This window comes from Idiotropiscis lumnitzeri, chromosome 17 (assembly GCF_059441095.1).
Source record: "Idiotropiscis lumnitzeri isolate Australia: NSW breed Sydney's pygmy pipehorse chromosome 17, RoL_Ilum_1.0, whole genome shotgun sequence".
NCBI lineage: Eukaryota > Metazoa > Chordata > Actinopteri > Syngnathiformes > Syngnathidae > Idiotropiscis > Idiotropiscis lumnitzeri.
In genome coordinates, this window is record NC_142407.1 from 14593805 (window position 1) to 14612653 (window position 18849).

Sequence of the window (18849 nt, forward strand, 5' to 3'; positions counted from 1 at the left end):
TACAGTGCCATTGGAGAAAGCTCATCAATGTTGTGGTAGTGTGCAAAAACACCGGCTATACATCAAAAACTCTGAACATGCATACAACCAAAAATAAAATGTAAACATTGAAATCTGTAAGACAAAACAAAATGTCATAACCTAACATAAGCTTAAATAATCAAAGAGGAAACAAAAATACTTTTTTTTTTTTTTTTTTTAAACATGCTCTTTAGTCTACAAGACCCCCCGTCGCTCCCCCAGCAGGCGTTCAGCCTCAACGGCGTATCGTCCAACATAAAACATGCAAGAATGCTCAAAATAAAAATGGAAACTGTATCAACTGGCAACCGGTGAGCTGCTGCAACATGCTCAAAACACACACAGGAGTTGGGCGAGAGGCAAAGAAGCTTGGAGGAAAAAAAAAAAAAAAAAAAAAATGAACATGATGCCATAAAACGGCTTCAAGGGCACATTTGTTGTTGCGGAAAGACAAAAGGAAAAATGGCACGTGCGTTTTGAAGTGGCTGCCATGTTTTCTTCTTAAAGCCCCCAAAAAACAATAACAATAATAATAATAATAAAAAAATATCAGCCACTTTTGACAATTAGGTCCCATATGGATGAAGTTCAAGAGGATTATTAGTGGACAAGAGAAAAAGGAGAAAAAAAAATCAAACTATTGTATCAGAGTAATGTTTAAACTGCAATTCTATTTTATTTATTTTTTTTATCTGAATAGTCATATTCATTTATTCAACAATAGATGTAATATTACAAGGGAAGAGGCGGGGGACGACTTGCAACATTCTGAGAATAAATTTGTAATAATACAAGAAAAGGATTTTCACAGAATAAAGTTTCTTTCCTTTTTTTTTATGATTAACAAAAATTTGTAACAAGAAAACTCTCCAAGTTATGAGTAATGTGACAAAGTTGGATTTTCAATGTCTGAAATTCCCGCACAAGCAAAGTGCATGAGCAAAACTACTTTATTGCTTTTGAAAATTATGCTCAACTTTTCTCTTGTAAAAATGATGGCTTTATTGGAATTAATTTAGAACTACACCCCCCCCCCCACACACACAATTGTGTATTTACGACTTTCTTGTAGTGTTACAAGATTTTCAGCTTAATAAACTCTTATATAATCAGATTTTTCCGCATACAATTCCAGTTTTTTTTTAGTTGATTTACATTTTTTTTCTTGCAATATCGCAACATTATTCTATTAATATTTATAAAAAATATCACAGCTTTCTTCTCCTAAAATGATGTTTTTTTTCTTGTGAAAGTACCTATCGTCACCACGCTATCCTATAATTTCTTCATTTTTGCTTGGAATATTATGACTTTATCCTTGTAATATTTTTTCTCATAACAATTCTTGCAGTAAGTTCTCTGCTTTTCTCTTAGAATTTACAATCTTTTTTAGTGTAAAATTACTTTTTTTTTTTTTTTAACTCCATTTAAGATAAAACTTATCCTGTAATATTGTAACTTTGCTTTCTTGCCAACGTTATGACTTTTTTTTGTAATTTTTTTTAAACTATTCTAATAAATTTACAACTGTATATTTTTTTTTATACTTGTTCTGGACTCACTTCGTCTATATGACTATGTTCGTAATTTTACAGATTTCTTTTCTACAGTGATGTTATTCACCCAAGATTATAACTTTTCTCCTAACTATTCTTGGAATAGTTTTAATAAAATTTCTAATTCTTGTAAATTTATGACTTTTTCCTCATTATATTATTTTATCCTTGTCATTTAAATTTTTTTTTTTTTGCATAACAGTTTTTTTTTCTTTCCTCGTAATATGACAACTTTATTCTCAGCTCAGCAACCATCGCTACGCTCACTGTTGATAAATGAGGGTGAAACAAGTAAAATAATATTTATCGCGATGTCAAATGATCAGACACGGCATGTAACACATTGAATGACCGCAAAGATAATTAAAAAAAATAAAATAAAATAAAACAAGTGACACTATGACGCAAATGGGAAGGATTCCACCCTCTTGTGAAACACTTGCCAACCATGTCGGATTCTAATTTGTAGTGTGTGTGGAGGTTTGACTGTTTGATTATATCAGCTTTGGCGCAGCAACAATATATCAATCGCTACATAACAAGAAATAAAACGGCACCAGGTAAACATGAGGATGTACTTTAGTAGGCGTTGCTGCCACTACTCAGGGAAAAAAACCCCCAAAAAGATGACAGGCGTATAAATATGGAGGTGTGCAAATTTGAACCAGAAAGTGAACGGATGATTTCAAAAGGAAAAAGGCAGAGATTAAAGGGACACCTTGACATGGGAAGTCGGACCTTTTTTTTTTTTTTCCCTACGGCTGTGTCCCAAATAATTATCACATTTAAAAAAAAAAAAGAAAAGATTATATGTATCTTTGTTGGTCTTCCTATTTCAGCGTGGTATAATGACAGGCATAAAAAATGACATTCTTTTCCACTAAATGGCAGAAGGTACAATGAAACAAATGTTATCTTGGTGTTCAACTCAACATTACACACTGAATAAGTGTCTGAGACGAGGTCATCATTTTTGTAAATATAGTCGACACGCACATTTTTTTGTTTGGCAACGTGCCGTGAACATTTTTTGTCCCGATGTCAAGGTCTCTCTTTCAGGCGACCCGAAGCCGGCGCCGATCGCGGCCCTCCTAAGGCACGTTAGTGTCAGAAAAGCGAGTTAATAGTTTAACACTTTATATAACATCTAGCTAACTAAAGAGCACAACTTCCGGGAGTGACTCACGCAACGAGCTATATATAAGACTCCCGAGAACGTTTTTTTTTTTTTTTTTATCAGAAAAATAATTCTGTCTCGACAGAAGTATAGTACAATTCAAATTTGAAGCTACCAGACTACAGTACAGATGCTTATTATGTCGATGCATAGCATCACCCATATGCGTAATAGAGTTAGCTTTTATTTATTTATGGATCTTATTCAATAATTCTTTTGAATAATGGATGGGAAGGGTGGCGCAATGTGGCAGTGCTTCTTCAAAAGTCTCTGCTTCTTGTTTCACTCGGAAAGAAAACGATTTGCGATTGTCTGTGTGACTGGTGAATGTGATCGAAACGTTCTGAGCGCAGATGTCGGCTTCCCACAGGGCTGGGACTTTTATGAAAAAAAAAAAATAAATGTGGGTGGACTCTCTTCAGCTTTGCTGAGCCAGGACCAGAGCACTGGCTTGAGGCAAAACGGGGCTCGGGTGGCCCTTTGAGACTTCCACGTCACACTTTTCTGAACTGGCTATCATCTGATCGCTGAAGTTCTCCATTTTGTCCATCGAGGTGTTCGCTTCCTCCTTGACGTCCTCGCTCGGCGTCTCCGCGCTTCCTACCTGTTTGGTTATGGATTCGAATTTGAGGTTACTTGTCTCCGTTAGCTCGGCTTCAGCTTCGTCCTTAACTGTTACGGTCCTCTGGCTTTCCATCTCGGAGCCCGACGGGAGGACTTTGCCGAATTTCATCCCATTCAGATCCTCGTCCAGTTTCACTTGGAATGGCGGCAGGCCGAGCAGGAAGGCCCTGATTCTGCTGGGGGAGCTCAGGTCTGCCGGTTCCTCCTGGTTTTTCACTCCCGGTTCCTGGCCCCCGCCTCCAGTGGTCCCCGTCACGGGTCGCCCGCGGCCACCGCCCAGGCTGAAGTCTGCGGCGCGCTCGGAGCAGTCGGCTTTGACTTTCTTGAGAGTCGGCTCGTACTCTGTTCCGTTAGCGGTCGCTCGACTGAGCTCGGCCGGGTCCGTGCCGGGTCTCTTGAGAGTAAAGCGCTTGCTGAGGTTGAGGGGCAGGGCCTGCTCGGGTGGCGGCGTGATGGGCGAGCAGGGCGGCTTGGCGCTCAGGTCCTGTGAGAGCGCCTCGGACAGCCTGCGGGTGAAGGTTTGGAACTGAGTCGAGCCCAGACGAGTCCTCATCAGCTGTCGTACTTGGACGCTACAGTCCAGATCCAAAGGTAGGACCCGCAGGGGGGGCAGAGAGTGACGGTTCCGTGCATCCCGAGCGCCTCCCCTCTGGGCGTCCTCGTCCACGTTGCACCCCGAGCACAAGCTGTGGTGCTGCTGAATAGGCTGGGCCTGCGGCTGCAGCTGGTCTCCGCTCGGAAGAGGCGTGTCCGGGCTTCCGTGTTTGGGTTGGAGGGTGTAGATAGTAGTGTGCGGCTGACATGGCTCTTGGGGCGTCAGGGCGGGGCTCTCCATGACCCTCTGGAAGCCCACGCAGTTCCTGAGCACGTCCAGGGGACACAGACCTTTGATGGGGCTGAACCCGCCAAGAGACCCGCCCACAAAATGGCGAGGCGACGCAGAGAGGAGGATGCCGGGAGCCACAGCTGCGGACTCCCCGGCCCGATCTTTGGGCTCCTTTGGCTTGGGCGGAAAGGGGAGGAAAGGGGTTGACATAGGGGAGAGATCCGGGGTGAGGGGCATGTTGATGGGGATGAGGGCCGACTGGATAGGCCGCAGGGAGGGCGAGGGGAGAGGCTGCGACACCTGGGGGAGGAGAGAAGGCGGTCACCATCTTATGGAAAATTCTGAATGGCTTGTTCACAATTAGTGGGTTTGTAGTGCCTGCCCACAATCCGGGAAATTTGATATATTTGAAGACCTGAATCTGGGTTTTTAATCATGCAAAAATGCATGACGATTCTTTATGCGTCCGTTGACGGATGAAGTAAATTCAAACCCCATACTGACTGCAACCCATTCAAGCTCGTACCTGCTGCGTGCTGCTGTTTGCCGTCAGTCCATTGCTGCTTGGGGCCGGAAGGAGAGGCTTGGGAGACTCCACTTTGACTTTGGCTTGTTGCTGAGCCAGCAGTTTGGCTTCTGCGAGCAGCGTGGCCTTGTTGCGCTTGCCAGGCGGCCGGCCTCGACCTCGCTTCACCACCACCACGGTGCCGTCAGCGGCGGTGATCTGCGCAGACGAGAAAAGCAACAACTATTAGCACGTTAGGGGGCAAAATACAATTACAATGTTCCGTAAGCTTGCATTTATTTCCTTAACTGCAGGTGAAGATGACTACAGTGAACCCCCAGCTAATCCCACTTCTCGATTCACAATTTCAATTTGTTTGTGTTTTTTATGGACCTTCTTTGCTGAAAAACGCTCCTCGTCTGCATTGTTTGGGTTCTTTGTGTAACTTTTTAAATGCCACAAGATGGAGCCAATGCCCTGGCTATCATTTGTAATTGGTGTCATGGAAGTATGTTGAGGAAATGTTCTTACAGTGGTAGGTGGAGAGGCTGCCATCTTGGCCTTGACTTTGGGTCCAGGTTTTCGGCCCCGTGGGAGCGGCTTCCTCCCTCGGATACCTCGGGGCTTCATGGGCAGGGTGCATTGTGGGATTTTGAGTTCCATGCCTCCAGCTATCAGGTGCTCTTCATAGGGGAGCATCAGCCTGAGACAAAACGACATATTTAGATGTGCTGTCAAAGTTAGAACGAATGCCGTTTCGTGGCAGACCTTTCGTAGTGTCTCCTGGTGCAGGTTGCGGCGCTGGTGCTGCCGGGACATCCCCCCAACTCGTTGTAGACCACCTTCCACATGCGGTCCGACGTCACCTGAAACAACAAACGCAGCGTTGATCAAAGTGGCCATTTGTATCAATTTGAACAGCATATCATGAATGAGCAAATAACAAAAGCTTTTCTACTGCTTGTCAACACAATGACAACAAAACTGCTTCTGTCCCTTCAACACAGCCGCTGTACTAAAGCCATCTTTGTACTTTTGTACTAAAGACACACAAACACACACACAGATTAAAAAAAAAAGAACAATTGTGAGCTGTACCTTTTCATAGCCTCCTAGACGTCTGACCACCGAGTACATGAGGAAGAGATCGACTGAGAGCATCGAGGCAGAGAGGAAAAAAAAAATCTGTTAGGAATCAGCCTCAGTGAAGAAAACAGAGACCAGACGTGACCCAAACTGACTTTTCTTGAAGCCAAGGTTGGGCACTTTGTGGATGGGCGAGCCTTGACGCTCCATGAAGGCGAAGAGCTCGTCCAGGAACAGCTGCTCCTCGGGGTGGGGGAGCCAGCCGTCATCGCCGCCCACCTCCACGCTGCCCATCACGTTCTCCTAAAGAAAGCGAATGTGAGGAAAAAACTATAAGTGGAATTCATGAAATGTCTGTCTTCAAAAAACACAGCAATTATTAAATATTACCAGCATAGTTCGGTTTCTCAACGATGCGAAATCCCAGTTAAAAAAAAAAATATGATTAAGTTCAAATGCATTAATTCTTTCATGTACCACTAGAGGGAGCATTTTTTTAAAAATTATTTTTTAAAATAAATACAGACTTCTTTGAGCTGAAAGCCAACCGGCTTCCTTTTCCTCGTATGTGAATTAAATGTTAACAGTCAGTCAGTCAGTTAACCTGCGTAGAAAATCGGCTCCCATGGAAGTGCACACAAAAGCAATTTGGTTAACAAAATGGCGGTGTTAATCCAAATTTTAAAAAGCGCAACCTGGTTCAGATTAAGGAGTTTGCATGCATTTTAAAAGTTTGCTTTCAATTGATTTCTTGCAGTAATTGGTCATTTTAGTGCATATCAATGGACGGGTAGTTTCTGCCGAACATCTAAATCTTTTAGGAAAGGGTTTGTGATTCAAAGCAACACAAAGTAGTGGTGAAAGTATTGTAGTACTTTTAATTTGGGTGTCCCATGATTCAGATCAGGCCTTATTTTTGGCTTTTTCATTACGACACCACACAATGTATCAAAACACGTAAACAAAACCACAACTATTTACTGGACATAATACTAGTTTAATCTCTGAATGGCAATTTAATATTTCTAAATAGCGAGAAGATATCTGGTCAGTTTTTGGCAAGTGGAAAAATTGCAGCTTCATTTTAGAGATTAAGCATTTAAAAAAAAAAAAAAAAAAGGGAAAGAAGACTCAGCTAATGTCGACTAAAGTCATTTCTTCTGTCTGCTATTTAATCTGGAGAAAGAATCAAACCTTCATCTTCTCGATCCAAGATTCCGACTGGCTGGATGTCGGCGTGTCTCTGCCGTCGCGGCCTCGTCTCTTGCGAGGACGTCCTCGGAGGCTCAGAGATGGACACCCTGAAGCAAAAAAAAAAACCCAAAAAACAACAACAAAAATATTAAAATCATTGAGTAATTGTTGGGATTTATTTATTTTTTGGCGGATTCCCTTACGGAAGTGCCAGGAGAAGCTGACGCTGCTTTCCAGCGTGGGGTGGTTGAAAGTGTCCCGGCAGTACATCAGGCGGGTGCTGGGCGTCACCCTGACGCCACCCAGGGCCAACAAGTGGGCGTCCTGCAGCGCCGGATGCCGGGCGCCGTCCTGGATGCGCCTCTGCAACGAGCGGTAGCGGCAGTACTGTGGGTAGCTGAGGACTTTGACACTCTGGCATTCGGCCACACCATCTATGGGAACACAAAAGGACATTTTTTCTTTTAAACTGACAGATGGGTCATCATTCACAGATGAGGTACAGACAAAAGAAATTGAATTATAAATGAAATTTTCGTTGTTATTAATCAAAATGAATTCACAAATCTCAAAATGAACAAATAAAAAAATAGGATTGTTTTTCCATTGTATATTTTTGTTAAACAGTAAATTAACCAAGTAGTAAAAATTTGTTTAAAAATAGTGTTTTCATGAAATTGTTAAAAAAACAATATTTAATTAAAAATTAATGATTTGTAGAATTTAGCATTTTTTTAACATTTTAATATATACAACAAAATAATTGTTTCATGATTTTTTTTTAAATACACTAAAAAATAGTTAACAATAATCTGAATGACCAAATTTAGTAAAACAAAACAAAACAACAACAACAACAAAAACAAATGAATGCTACAAATATTACTGGACTAATATTTTTCATCATTTAATTAGTAAAACAGTTTTAGTGAGAAAAAATAAATGAATTCTTTAATGAATTTTTAAAAATGCATTCACAGTAAATTCACCAATTATTTAATCACACAAATAGTTCCACGACCCAGTTGTAGGAAAAATAAAATCTCTCATGTCAACATGAGTGTGTTTGGTCGTTTGTCTTTTTGTGCCCTGGAGATAAATGACGACCAATCTCGGGTGTGTCCCTCGTTTCTCACAGCTCACCTGAGACCCTCGTGAGGACAAGCGCAGTAGGAAAAGCATTTCTTACTTTCACACTTGTCCTTCAGAGGCTTGTAGTCCGTTGTGTTGCCGCCGTCAGAGTCGCTGTCCAGCGGCGGTTTGCGGAGCCCGTTGGGGGTGCCGCAGGACGCCGCCTTGGTTCTGCCGCTCCACCCCGGCGGCTCGGCGCACGACCACCGCACCAGGTCCTCCACCCGCAACACCATCTTTCGGGATACGGCCAGAACCTCGTCCTGCACAAGTCAGTCAATCAGTCAGTCGACGGTCCCACGGGAATTTTCGTTATGATCGTAACTAAAAAAAACAACGGTGGTGTTACAAATTAATGGCATTTCATTTCATTTCAATGAGGAAAATGGATTTAAGTTGAGCTTGTCACGGAACAAATTCAATGTTTAACAACTACTTTATTTCTGATGGGAAAATTGTTTCGAAATCAGACAGTGTGAACGGATTGTGTGCTCCAAATGAATATTTTCGTCCATATTACTATGGCTCGTTTTTGCTCCGTCACTTCATTTCTTTCTCAGTCGATTGGAGAGTGGTGTTAAAATAATAAATAAAAAAATCCTGCATAAGACATTTATCAAATCACAGCTGCGAAATGCTCACAGTGGCGAACCCCGATCTGTGACATTCAAGGTTCGGCATGGGAAGACACTTTATTGGGGGATTTTGTCACACTGGCTAGCAATTCTTGAAGGTCGTCGGTGAATAAATAGCATTTTAAGAAGGAGTCGCTTTACAGAGGATGTTCGTTTACAGAGCGTCTGCAGGCGATGCCTCTCCTCCCCTGGGCCCTTTCCAGGTGGGAGTTCCCGCATTCCTGCCCCCACAGTCGCCAGGTGTGAACTCATTAACACACCGTGAGGCGAGCAAACAGATGCGAGAGGGAGAAGGCTTGAGAGGAAAAAAAGAAATATTCATTTAAGTTTATCTGGCGAGTGGGGCTGATTTATAGGCCGGCGCCACAGCGTACGGCGCAGTGCATCATTGAGTTTCTGCTGCGTGTGAGGAGAGGCGGAAGCTGCCGCTTGTAATTCAAACAATAGCGAGTGCTCCAACAGCTCGACGACTTGCGGCGTCTGAAATGGAATAGGATTGCGGGAGGAGTCTCTCAGCCAGAAAAGTTGACTTTTTTTGGGGGGGAGGGCAGTATAAAATGTTGCCCTCAGAGACAAACGGGCAAGATTAAAGTTGAACTTAAAACTGGAAGATAAAAGATGAAGGAATGTTTTGGATTTCTCCCAAAACACCTTTCGAGGCCACGTTCTTGTGACAAGGTTATTATTAGACGCATTTCTCTGATTATATTATTGGCTGCATGCATTCTGATCTCAAATAGGCCTCACATTGTGACCTGTGATTTCTTTTTTTTGCTTTGGGTGCTCGTAATCACACCGAGTGTCTCACACACACACACACACAAAAATATTTGAGCAGAACGCGTCTTTCAGGAAGGTTGCTTTTGTTTCTTTAAAAGTGAATTTACCTCCAGTTGACATGATGTTTTGATATCATCTAATTAATATTAAATTGAATTGAAAATGAAGTAAAAATAATTGAATGACAGTTTTTTTTTTTTGCTACTTGTATAAAGGAATGACTAATAATATTGCAAAAAGAAATCAAGGCCAATGTGCATGAACACAATTGTGGTTTTGAAGGAACCAGCGGATCCCAGTCTGGCTCCCTCCCATTCCCCGGGACCTTTCGCCTACCTCTCCATGCTCCCTGGTTCGACCCTTTGGCGTGTCTTCGGGCAGGAAGTAGAGTCTGGCGCTGGCCAGGAGATGGCGCTGCGCCTGGTCTTCCCACAATAAAGTCACCTTCGCAACACACAAAACACAAATTATTATATTTACATTATAAATTAATTTTGAAAAATATTTGGCCAAGAAGGCATGCAAATTAATTACGAGCACTTAAAAAAAAAATCTCCATACTGTATATTAATTTGATAGTAGTGAACAATTCCAAACGCCGAAGTCATTGCCGTCGCACCTATCGGTTCTCAGAACTCCTCAAAATGCTCCGATACAACGACAGCGATACCGTTTTACGTGCTGGGCACATACCTCCCAGCCGGGCGGAGAAGGAGCCCAGTGAAGAAATGTTTTAGCTGACTGCCACTTTTAGGAAGCAGTATTATAGTTCTTTATACATTTTTTTGGTAGTGGTAACACGTGATTTAAAGTCCCACCTGCATAGCCACCAGTGTCAACTGTGTTCTTCTTCATTGCTTATTTATATAGTGCCCCTATTGTTGAGACTTGAAACACGACATAACTGAAATGCCTTGAACGGGCTGCGTTTACGCGAAATGTGCGGCAAGAGTGAAAAACATGCTGGTGGATGTAAAAATAAGTTGTGTAAAGTTGTTAAATATTGGAGTTTAGTTATGTGTGGTATGTTGGTAACGTTTGGGTTTGTTTTTTTCCTGAACTAGATGTGATTGGATTAAAATAAAACATGTTGCCATCACAATTGCATGACGTCACCTTTAAAATGTGTTTCCACCTAAATATAATCCTGTTAACATGCGGCGTCACTTGACTAGCATGACACCTTCATGTGCTAAATTTAGCTTTAGCATAGGCTGACTCAATAAAACATCGCACCCAAGCGTTGCGCAATTATTGCAAAACGTGTTTGAAAATTCATCATCCGTCGACTCACCTCAGCGACGCACACGGGATCCTCCGCCCCGCAGCGGACAAAATAAAACTCGCCCAGCCGCCACACCTGCACGGGGCCGTCGACTCGGGTTTTGCTGCCGACCGACTTGTAGAAGGCGTAGCTGCCTCTCTGGCAGGAAGGAGCACCCAACCACTGCGGGAAGAAGAAGGGAACTCCGGTCAGGAAAATTGCAAAAAAAAAAAAAATGCTCTTGCGATTGTGGGGATTCAAATTGGATTCATTTTCATTTTCAAAATACAAAGCATCTAAGATCTATTTTTTAATGATTGAAACGAATTAATCATTTCTGCCCCAGTCATTTTGGAATTATTATCATTATTATTATTTTTTGTTGCCTTGATTTAACCATCACAAATTAGCATGACCTGGATGCCTTTGAATCGACACAGGCACAAACAATTTTTTGCAAGCGCATTGGCATTTATCATTTTAGTATTGCTATTGTGACACAGCGTTCAAAAAAATAAATGACAGGCAGTTATGTTATCAGGCCAACGATGTGCTCCACTTATCCATCGGCGCCACGCTGAAACGTGGCAAGAAGGTGATTCAGAGAGAAGAATAACGTTAAAAATTAAACCCTGCGTGTGTGCAGCATATCTGCGGCTCCTGATACCGACAGTAAATAAAGCGTGTGGAAATGTCTGACAATGGCGCAGGTCTCCGCGCACATGAGCTTCTTTCGAAATGACTCACTTGGAGCTTATTAGACAAAATGACGCATTGGCTCCTGTGACGTGAATCGTTGGAGGAACTTATTACTTTTTCCGGATTGGGCACTTTTCAATAAGTACATCATGGCCGCGGGGGCGAAATAACGCTGAAAATAAAACCGAAAGCAAGGCATGATTTGTCCAATCAATCAATAGAAAATATTGAAGCGTGGCTTATGACGTCATTCTGCCTCAAAGCAAACAATCCGAGCAAGTTAAAGTCGAAATTAAAAATTAAATAAATAAATAAATAAAGATGCCACTTTTGGCACATGTTGAGATCTCAAGTGCTGTTACAAATCACAAAATTTGAATGTTATCCCAATAAAAGTGTGACCACTCTGCGGTGGCGGCGCCACTGTTTAGTTGGTAAGAAATGAGTCATCAAATAGAAGCATGCCTCTTTTTTTGCTCTGCTTTTGAAACAGAGCTATGAAATGCAGGGAGAAACAATTTTGAAACAATGTAGCAGATTTGTTGCTCTGCGCCAAATGGGCTGGAATCCAGTTGAAGTTGAATGACCCAAAACGTTGTTCCCCAATCTGAACACCAGGGGTCGTTGTTTTTCAGTTGCAGATTTCAACGTCATATGGGAAAATGTGAACCGACCAAGGACTCTAAAACTAAAACAATCCAAAGACGTCATGTTTATCATTCATTTGGGAGCAGCACGTTTTTTTTATGTATTTATTTTAAATCACAAAAACGAGCAGATGTGGCAGAATTTGTTGCGCGTGATGACATTTGCTTGTTTTGCAATCGCTCTTTTTATGCGCTGGAATATTTTCATGGGAAGATTTTTTTTTTTTAATAACAGTTACAGATGCTTTAATCTGCTTTAATATTTTCAATTTAATGTTCAACCATTGTCCCCACTGGGCAGCGTTACTTGATACAGTGATTAGAAAAAGACGACACACCCCTTTTCAAATGTGACGTTTTTGTGGTATGAAAAATTAGACCAGGATACATAATTTCAAACTTGTCAGATGGGAGTCAGCAGTTAAAGTGCCTCCAATTGAAACCACATTAAGTTCAGCTGTTCTCTTAGGCTTTCCTGACCATTTTGTTCAGCTTTCTAGCTTTTGAGATAACACAAACTGAAATTTACTGTCATTTATGAACGGTTCGAAGAGGATGTGCACATTAGTGCCACTGCATTATGGCAGTTTTCTTTTTTCCTCCTGATTGAGTTGTACAGGAGGTGTTTTTTTTTTTAACATCACCCCCCAAAAAAAAAAAAGGCATTTGAAAAGGGTGTGTGAGCGTTTTATAGCCGCTTTATGTATTAAAAGCGTATTTGGGTCTATCACTGCAGGTTGCGTATTTTTGTTATTTTTATTACATGCTAAACTAAAGCAGCCACGGAAATGCGGCCCGCCGATATTGAATCCATCAGCCTCCCCTGTGATTCCAGTTAGGAGCAGAAGGCATTAAAAAAGAAAAAAGAAAAAAGGCCGAATTACAGCGGCTTTACGTGAAACACAATACGTGGACTCCCAGCTGCCGCCTGCCAGCAACAAATGACAGCAAATATTTCACAGATGATCTTTCTGGGTGACAAACAGTCGAGCTCAAAAAGGCGCTCACCTCTCAACATGACTCGTTTGCACAAAGAAATATTGTCCGCATACATATTTTATTGATTGGATGATGCACTAGTCATTGAGTGAGCTGCTCTTTTCCATTCCCGAGCATCCCCCTTTTAAATCTTCACGTTTTGTAAATTTATCAATGACGGCAGATTAGATTAGCATGAAAATGAAGTTGCACGCCTTTGTTGAATCTGTGTATAATTGGCTTTTAGAATTGATGATGTGTCACTCAAACCTGATATTAAACAATGGGATCAATCGTCCAATGAAAAAAATATTCATCACTGCATTGTTTTGTTTTTATTCAAACGTAATATAACCTATTTTTTTACTGGGAGATCATCTTTATTGGACAACAGTATATTGATTTCTTGTCTTATTACTTGTCTTCTGTACTCAAATATCCTTCGTCTCTTGTAAGGTGCTACAAAAATCGAAGCGTCTATTACTACGAATATGTGGACAACAAGTAATTAATATTTTTAAAACATTTTAAAACAATTTTTGATGGCAGAAATTATATTTATTTTAAGAAGACATTCATTAAAAAAATAATTATTCAACAATATAAACAATTAAACATGAAAAATTATGTACGAAATAGCACAAAAATATATTGGACAACAACTAAGGTAAGTTTGACTCAACAGCACCTCTGCAGGTGGATGCAAGCGTTGCATTCAATTTTGCCTCATTTTTCCAATCATATTGTTATTTGAGACTTTACATATGAAAATTCTACAATAAAAAAAATCGACAGATGACAAAATTAAAAATCAATAATAAGCTTTGGAACTCAATACAAAAATCATACATTGATGGCTAGAAAATATTGTAGTTATTGAATATTTATCTGATACAACTTACCGATAAATATTATAGAGAGAAGAAAAAAATCATAATTGAGTGCTACTCATAAAAAGGTTATTTATTCCTACATTCAAACTAGGACATTTTTATATTCCAGTCGAGTGTCTTTTTGAGATGAAATAATCAATGTAGTGTGTGTGAGCGTGTGTCTGAGCGTATGGGTGGGGTCGCCTGTGCAGCTGCTCCTCATTTACTCCTACTAAAAAAGGTCGGACTTGAAGATTCACCCAAATAAAAGTGCTTATTTTGCATTTCCTGTATAGCCCAACTTGTGCGCGTGCACATTGCAACAACCAGTCATTCCTGTTTGGCTCGTCATTGTCATGCTTGCCTCACTACTTCCCTGCCTAACGAAATGCAGAATATTCTCAAATTCGCACTCTTGTGCTGATCAACCACAATCAGGCCGCCCCCCCCTCCCCTTAAAAAAAAAAAAAAAAAAACACCAGGCAGTGCACCCCCTCCCCCACCGCATACTCACCCTTCCTCCTACTCCTCCTGCCTTCCCCCCACGCGCCAGTTCTGCAGACAAGCTGCAGCAGGCACAGAATCAATTTATAAATGAATTAAAAAAATAAATAAAAGTCAGCTCAGCAAAAAAATTAGGAACAGAAAAAAAACAAAGAAAAAAAGAAACAAAACAAAGAAGACGACATGCAGAGTGGTGACGTGGTGGAGTCGCAGTGCCACAATTAGCGTCGGGGAAAAAGGAAGCCACACATGATGGAGGCCCAGAGGGAAAACTGCGCGCACACACACACACACACACACTAACACTCAAAACTCCCAAACCACAACAAAGTCTCCTTCTTTTCAGCCTTAACGCGATATCAATCTTCCCTGACGTGAAAAAAAAAAGGCGAGGCCAACGGTGGACGGCAAACGTTCATATACAGCTGAAATTACAGAAGCAAGAATAAAAATATGTGTGGGAAGACTGCAGCGATACCATAAAGACACACTGAGAAAGCGGATATACAATACTAAAAAGAAAAAGCATGCCATACTAATAAATACCCAGAGGAATAAAAATGCATGTTTTAAAAGAGAAAAGCAAAAGCAAAATGGAATAGGTTAACATTAAATTCTTGGAGCGCAACACGCAGAGAGCCATTTTGGTAAACATGACAAAATGGATGTGCAGTAAACCTAAAAAGCAAGCAGGATTCATGCGAGATCGTCTCAGTTGGTAATCGAAGAAAAACTAAATACTATTATACGGTAAAAAAAAAAAAGAAAAAAAAGAGAGAGAGAGATTATGAACTTGAAGACAATACCCACAAAAAAATCCTGTTTAGTTTGACTGAAAGGATTCAGGAAATTGTGACTGAAAAACGCATGAGTCACTAACGTGAGGAAAAGAAAAAAAAAAAAAAATCAAGCATTGCTGAAGATATTGAAGCTATCAAGTCACGACACAAAAATAAATGATCGTATTACTTGATAAAAATAAACCGTTTACTCGCTAGTTGTGCATATCAAAGAAGCCACGTCGTTAGCTGCAAATATATTTGTCACCACAAACAATATAATATTGTGCAAATTGTCCTGCTTTATGATATCCTTCGTATCGCTGAACTTGAGCCGAGCTACAAACATGAAATTTGTCACTTAAGACAGCACAATAGAAAAAAATTCATACAACATTGTGTTGCTTGGCAAAAAAAAACATTTAAAAAACGTTTTGAATAGAATTTGGGCAACCACGCTTGCTAAAGGCGAACAATAACACGGGTCGACAGAAAAATTGCCTCAGCTGGCTTTATGTATCCCTAAAGATAGTTTTTACTCTGATTTTAAAAATATAATTAATTTTTTCCTGTCAAATGTTTTCAAGATATTTTCATTTTATGTTTTTAAATCTGAGCTTGCACAATACAGATTTTACCATGCATTGTAATTTATAGCTATGAAAATCCACCTGTTGCAAATATATTACTTATTGTATTATTGTTAATATTATTATAGTGAAAACCTGATGTGCTCGAGACAAAGGTAGCACAAAAATGTTGCAAGAAAAGTTAATTTATTAACTTGATTTAAAAAAAAAAATCATAAAAATGTGTTGACTGGTGTGACACTACAACGCACGCCACCAATGTCAAACTCCAGTCCTAGATTATATTTTTTTTCTAAATTTAAGATTAATGTAAACATTCTTACAGCCCATAACGTTACAGTGGCTTAAAATTGAACATCAATTTTAGGGATAAATCCTGTGCCTCGTTGATTAACTTTGCTTACATTACACTTGCACGTTTTTGAAGGAGGGTACTTGTTCCAAAAAGTCAGAGAACTAATCCAAGAAAAAAATAAAAGCAACATTTTGTCATCTTAGAAACACTATACCGTCGCTTAGCAGCCTCAGTTGTCGTTTAAAATAAGCTATGTGAAAACCGCTAAGGCTACGCCACAAATATATTTACCGATAATACAATATTTTACCAGCCCGTGATGCCGTAATCATCCTTCACATCCGTGGCGCTTTTGAACTCTTTATCAGTCCAAAGGAGCAGGAAAACAAGCAAGAACAAAACTCCCCTTCCACCAGGGCACCAAATTGTACATTCTATATGTATTTAACTTAATTACAGTGAAGCCATGTGATGAATAGCAACATGAGAGTATGATAAACATACTATTATCCATTATAAGGTTTTCATGCAGCAGTCTCAAATCTTTCTCCCCCCCCTCGTCCCTCCTCCAGAGCCCGAGGGGGGGTGGCTAAAGCAGAACAGAGCTCAACTCAGCCTAGTGGTGGAAATGAGAAAGGAAAATAAAAGCCACATAATATAATCTGGGAGGCCAGTCTCAAAATGTGAACACGCACACACACACACACACATAGTTGGAGATGGAAACCCTTAATCTGCTTGCGTCAGTGCTCGTGATATTTTCTGGGAAATAAAATGCACAGACATTTTGTTCACAGTTTTGAGAATGCTTCTCTTGAATTTTAGTCACAGAATGTCCTATAAAATAAAGATAAGACTTTTGGAAAAAAACAAACAAACTAAGAGTATTGACCTTGGCTATATCCTGTTATTCAACACCACAGGGAAGGAAAAGTGCAATGAGATCGTATTTTTTTGCATTTTAATTAATGAATATAAAACGTTGATATTAAATATCTTCGTTGGAGGTTTACGTGGAAATAAATGGATTTTTATGATCTATGTCTCCTCTCTTTCTGTGCATTTTAAGTCGAACTAAAAAAAAAAAAAAAAAGTCATCACATATCTGCCTCAATATTAGCATTCCTCAAACTGGTAATTACAGCCGAGACAAAATGTCGGGGAATTATAATATTATTAAACCCTCCGTTTAACTCCAACCTCACCCCGGTCGAGCTATTCCAACATTTTAAAATCAAAATTAATATTGAGTTTATTATCTTTTATGACGATAGCTAGCTTGTGGCTAGGCTAACCTAGTTAGCTGGCTGGGCTAAAAAAAAAAGGAGGAGGAGGAGGGGTGTTAGCTTCAAAAGTTTCCTGTTTTTTCCCCTATTTTTTAAACGATAAATGTTATTTTTAGTTCGCTAATATGTGCTTCGTCGTGGGTGGGTGGGGGGCGATCGGTTAGACTAGTCGAGAAACCGGGGGGGACTCATGTCGAAACGACCACACAAAGAAATTAATCATTAAACACGACGGGAAATATCAAGAAATTATTACACGCGGATTTTGAACGTGCTGCTGCTGAGGGGGGGCAGCCAGGCTCCAACTCGCTGTGTGTCACGGTCGAACGTTTTGAGAGCGAGGAGGGAGGAAATATCCAAATATTAGAATATTATCCTTACATATGCCACGTTTAAACCAGGAGGGGGGAGTTGGAATAAAAGTTAAAATTGTGAGTCACAGCAATTGTATGTGTGTGGGGGGAGGGAAAAAAAAGGGGGCAATCAATGCGATATGGTCAAACTAAATGAAATAAAACTCTAAATCCAAGGCCTAATTTATCAAAGATTAATTTCATCAAGACGGTAAGCGACGAGAAAACAGACCGATACGAATCAGGGCATTTGATAGAAAGAAATACATGAATAAATATAATTTTTTTTTTACCTGTATTGCATTGTGCTCCATTGCAGTCCTGCATTCCCTCTGTGAGGCCCCTCTCCGGTTACACCGCCGGGACTCGCCGTCACACAAACAAACGCACCACCAAACCAGAGAGAGAGAGAAAGAAAGAAAGAAAGAAAGAAAGAAAGCAAAGCCCCCCCGGAAAAAAAAAATCCTGCTCCCCCCTCTTTTTGGGGGGAAATAGGGCAGGCTCTAGGTGTGGCCAAAGTTTGCCAACTTAAATGTTAATAACGAAAAAGAAAAATATTTCCTCTACGGATCAGCAATCTACTTCGATAAATCCACCTCGGTTTGACTTCAATTTTAAAATGTAACAAATGAAATCGAGTATTCAAGTGAGCACGCCATTAAGGCGTCAGTGTAGGTAATATTGTCGCCTTAAATTTGGGAAATAAAAAAAAAAATAGTTGAGTAGATCCCAGAGCTGCCTCCCTCTCTCTCTCTCTCTCTTTTTGTGTGTGTGTTTCAATGTTGTGTGTTCGTGTACTGCGCATGCGCGAGGCTGAACGCATGGCGATGATTTCCAGTGGTCGTAAAGCTTGAATGCCTGCAGGAGAAAGAGGGGGGAAAAGAAAAGCTGAATATATACCATTGGAAGTGTGAAATGCGTCTGATAAAGAAAAAAGATTTGGATTATTATTTTCATAATTAATATTATGTGTGGTGGTATTAGTAACTATATGGGTGTAGTTTTTTGGGGGGTCTGGGGTGGGGTGGGTTGAGCATTGAATGTAGG

At 40.5% G+C, this 18849-nt stretch overlaps 1 protein-coding gene across 2 annotated transcripts; it reads right to left on the reverse strand.

Annotated features, from left to right (window-relative positions):
* Window positions 1–3141: 3141 nt before the first annotated feature.
* On the reverse strand, window positions 3142–18549 carry LOC148320449 (uncharacterized). Of its 2 annotated transcripts, XM_088280059.1 has the most exons (13): window positions 18096–18549; window positions 14510–14561; window positions 10830–10982; window positions 9872–9979; window positions 8179–8383; window positions 7193–7423; window positions 6990–7096; window positions 5951–6098; window positions 5808–5860; window positions 5478–5575; window positions 5241–5412; window positions 4731–4928; window positions 3142–4504 (listed from the first exon to the last, which is right to left on the reverse strand). In XM_088280059.1, exons 1-13 carry the CDS (start codon window positions 18104–18106, stop codon window positions 3173–3175), a joined length of 2868 nt encoding a protein of 955 aa, XP_088136185.1. In that variant the 5' UTR covers window positions 18107–18549; the 3' UTR covers window positions 3142–3172. The 2 variants fall into 2 exon arrangements, with proteins under 2 accessions (XP_088136185.1, XP_088136186.1); XM_088280060.1 differs by lacking the exon at window positions 14510–14561.
* Window positions 18550–18849: the final 300 nt, after the last annotated feature.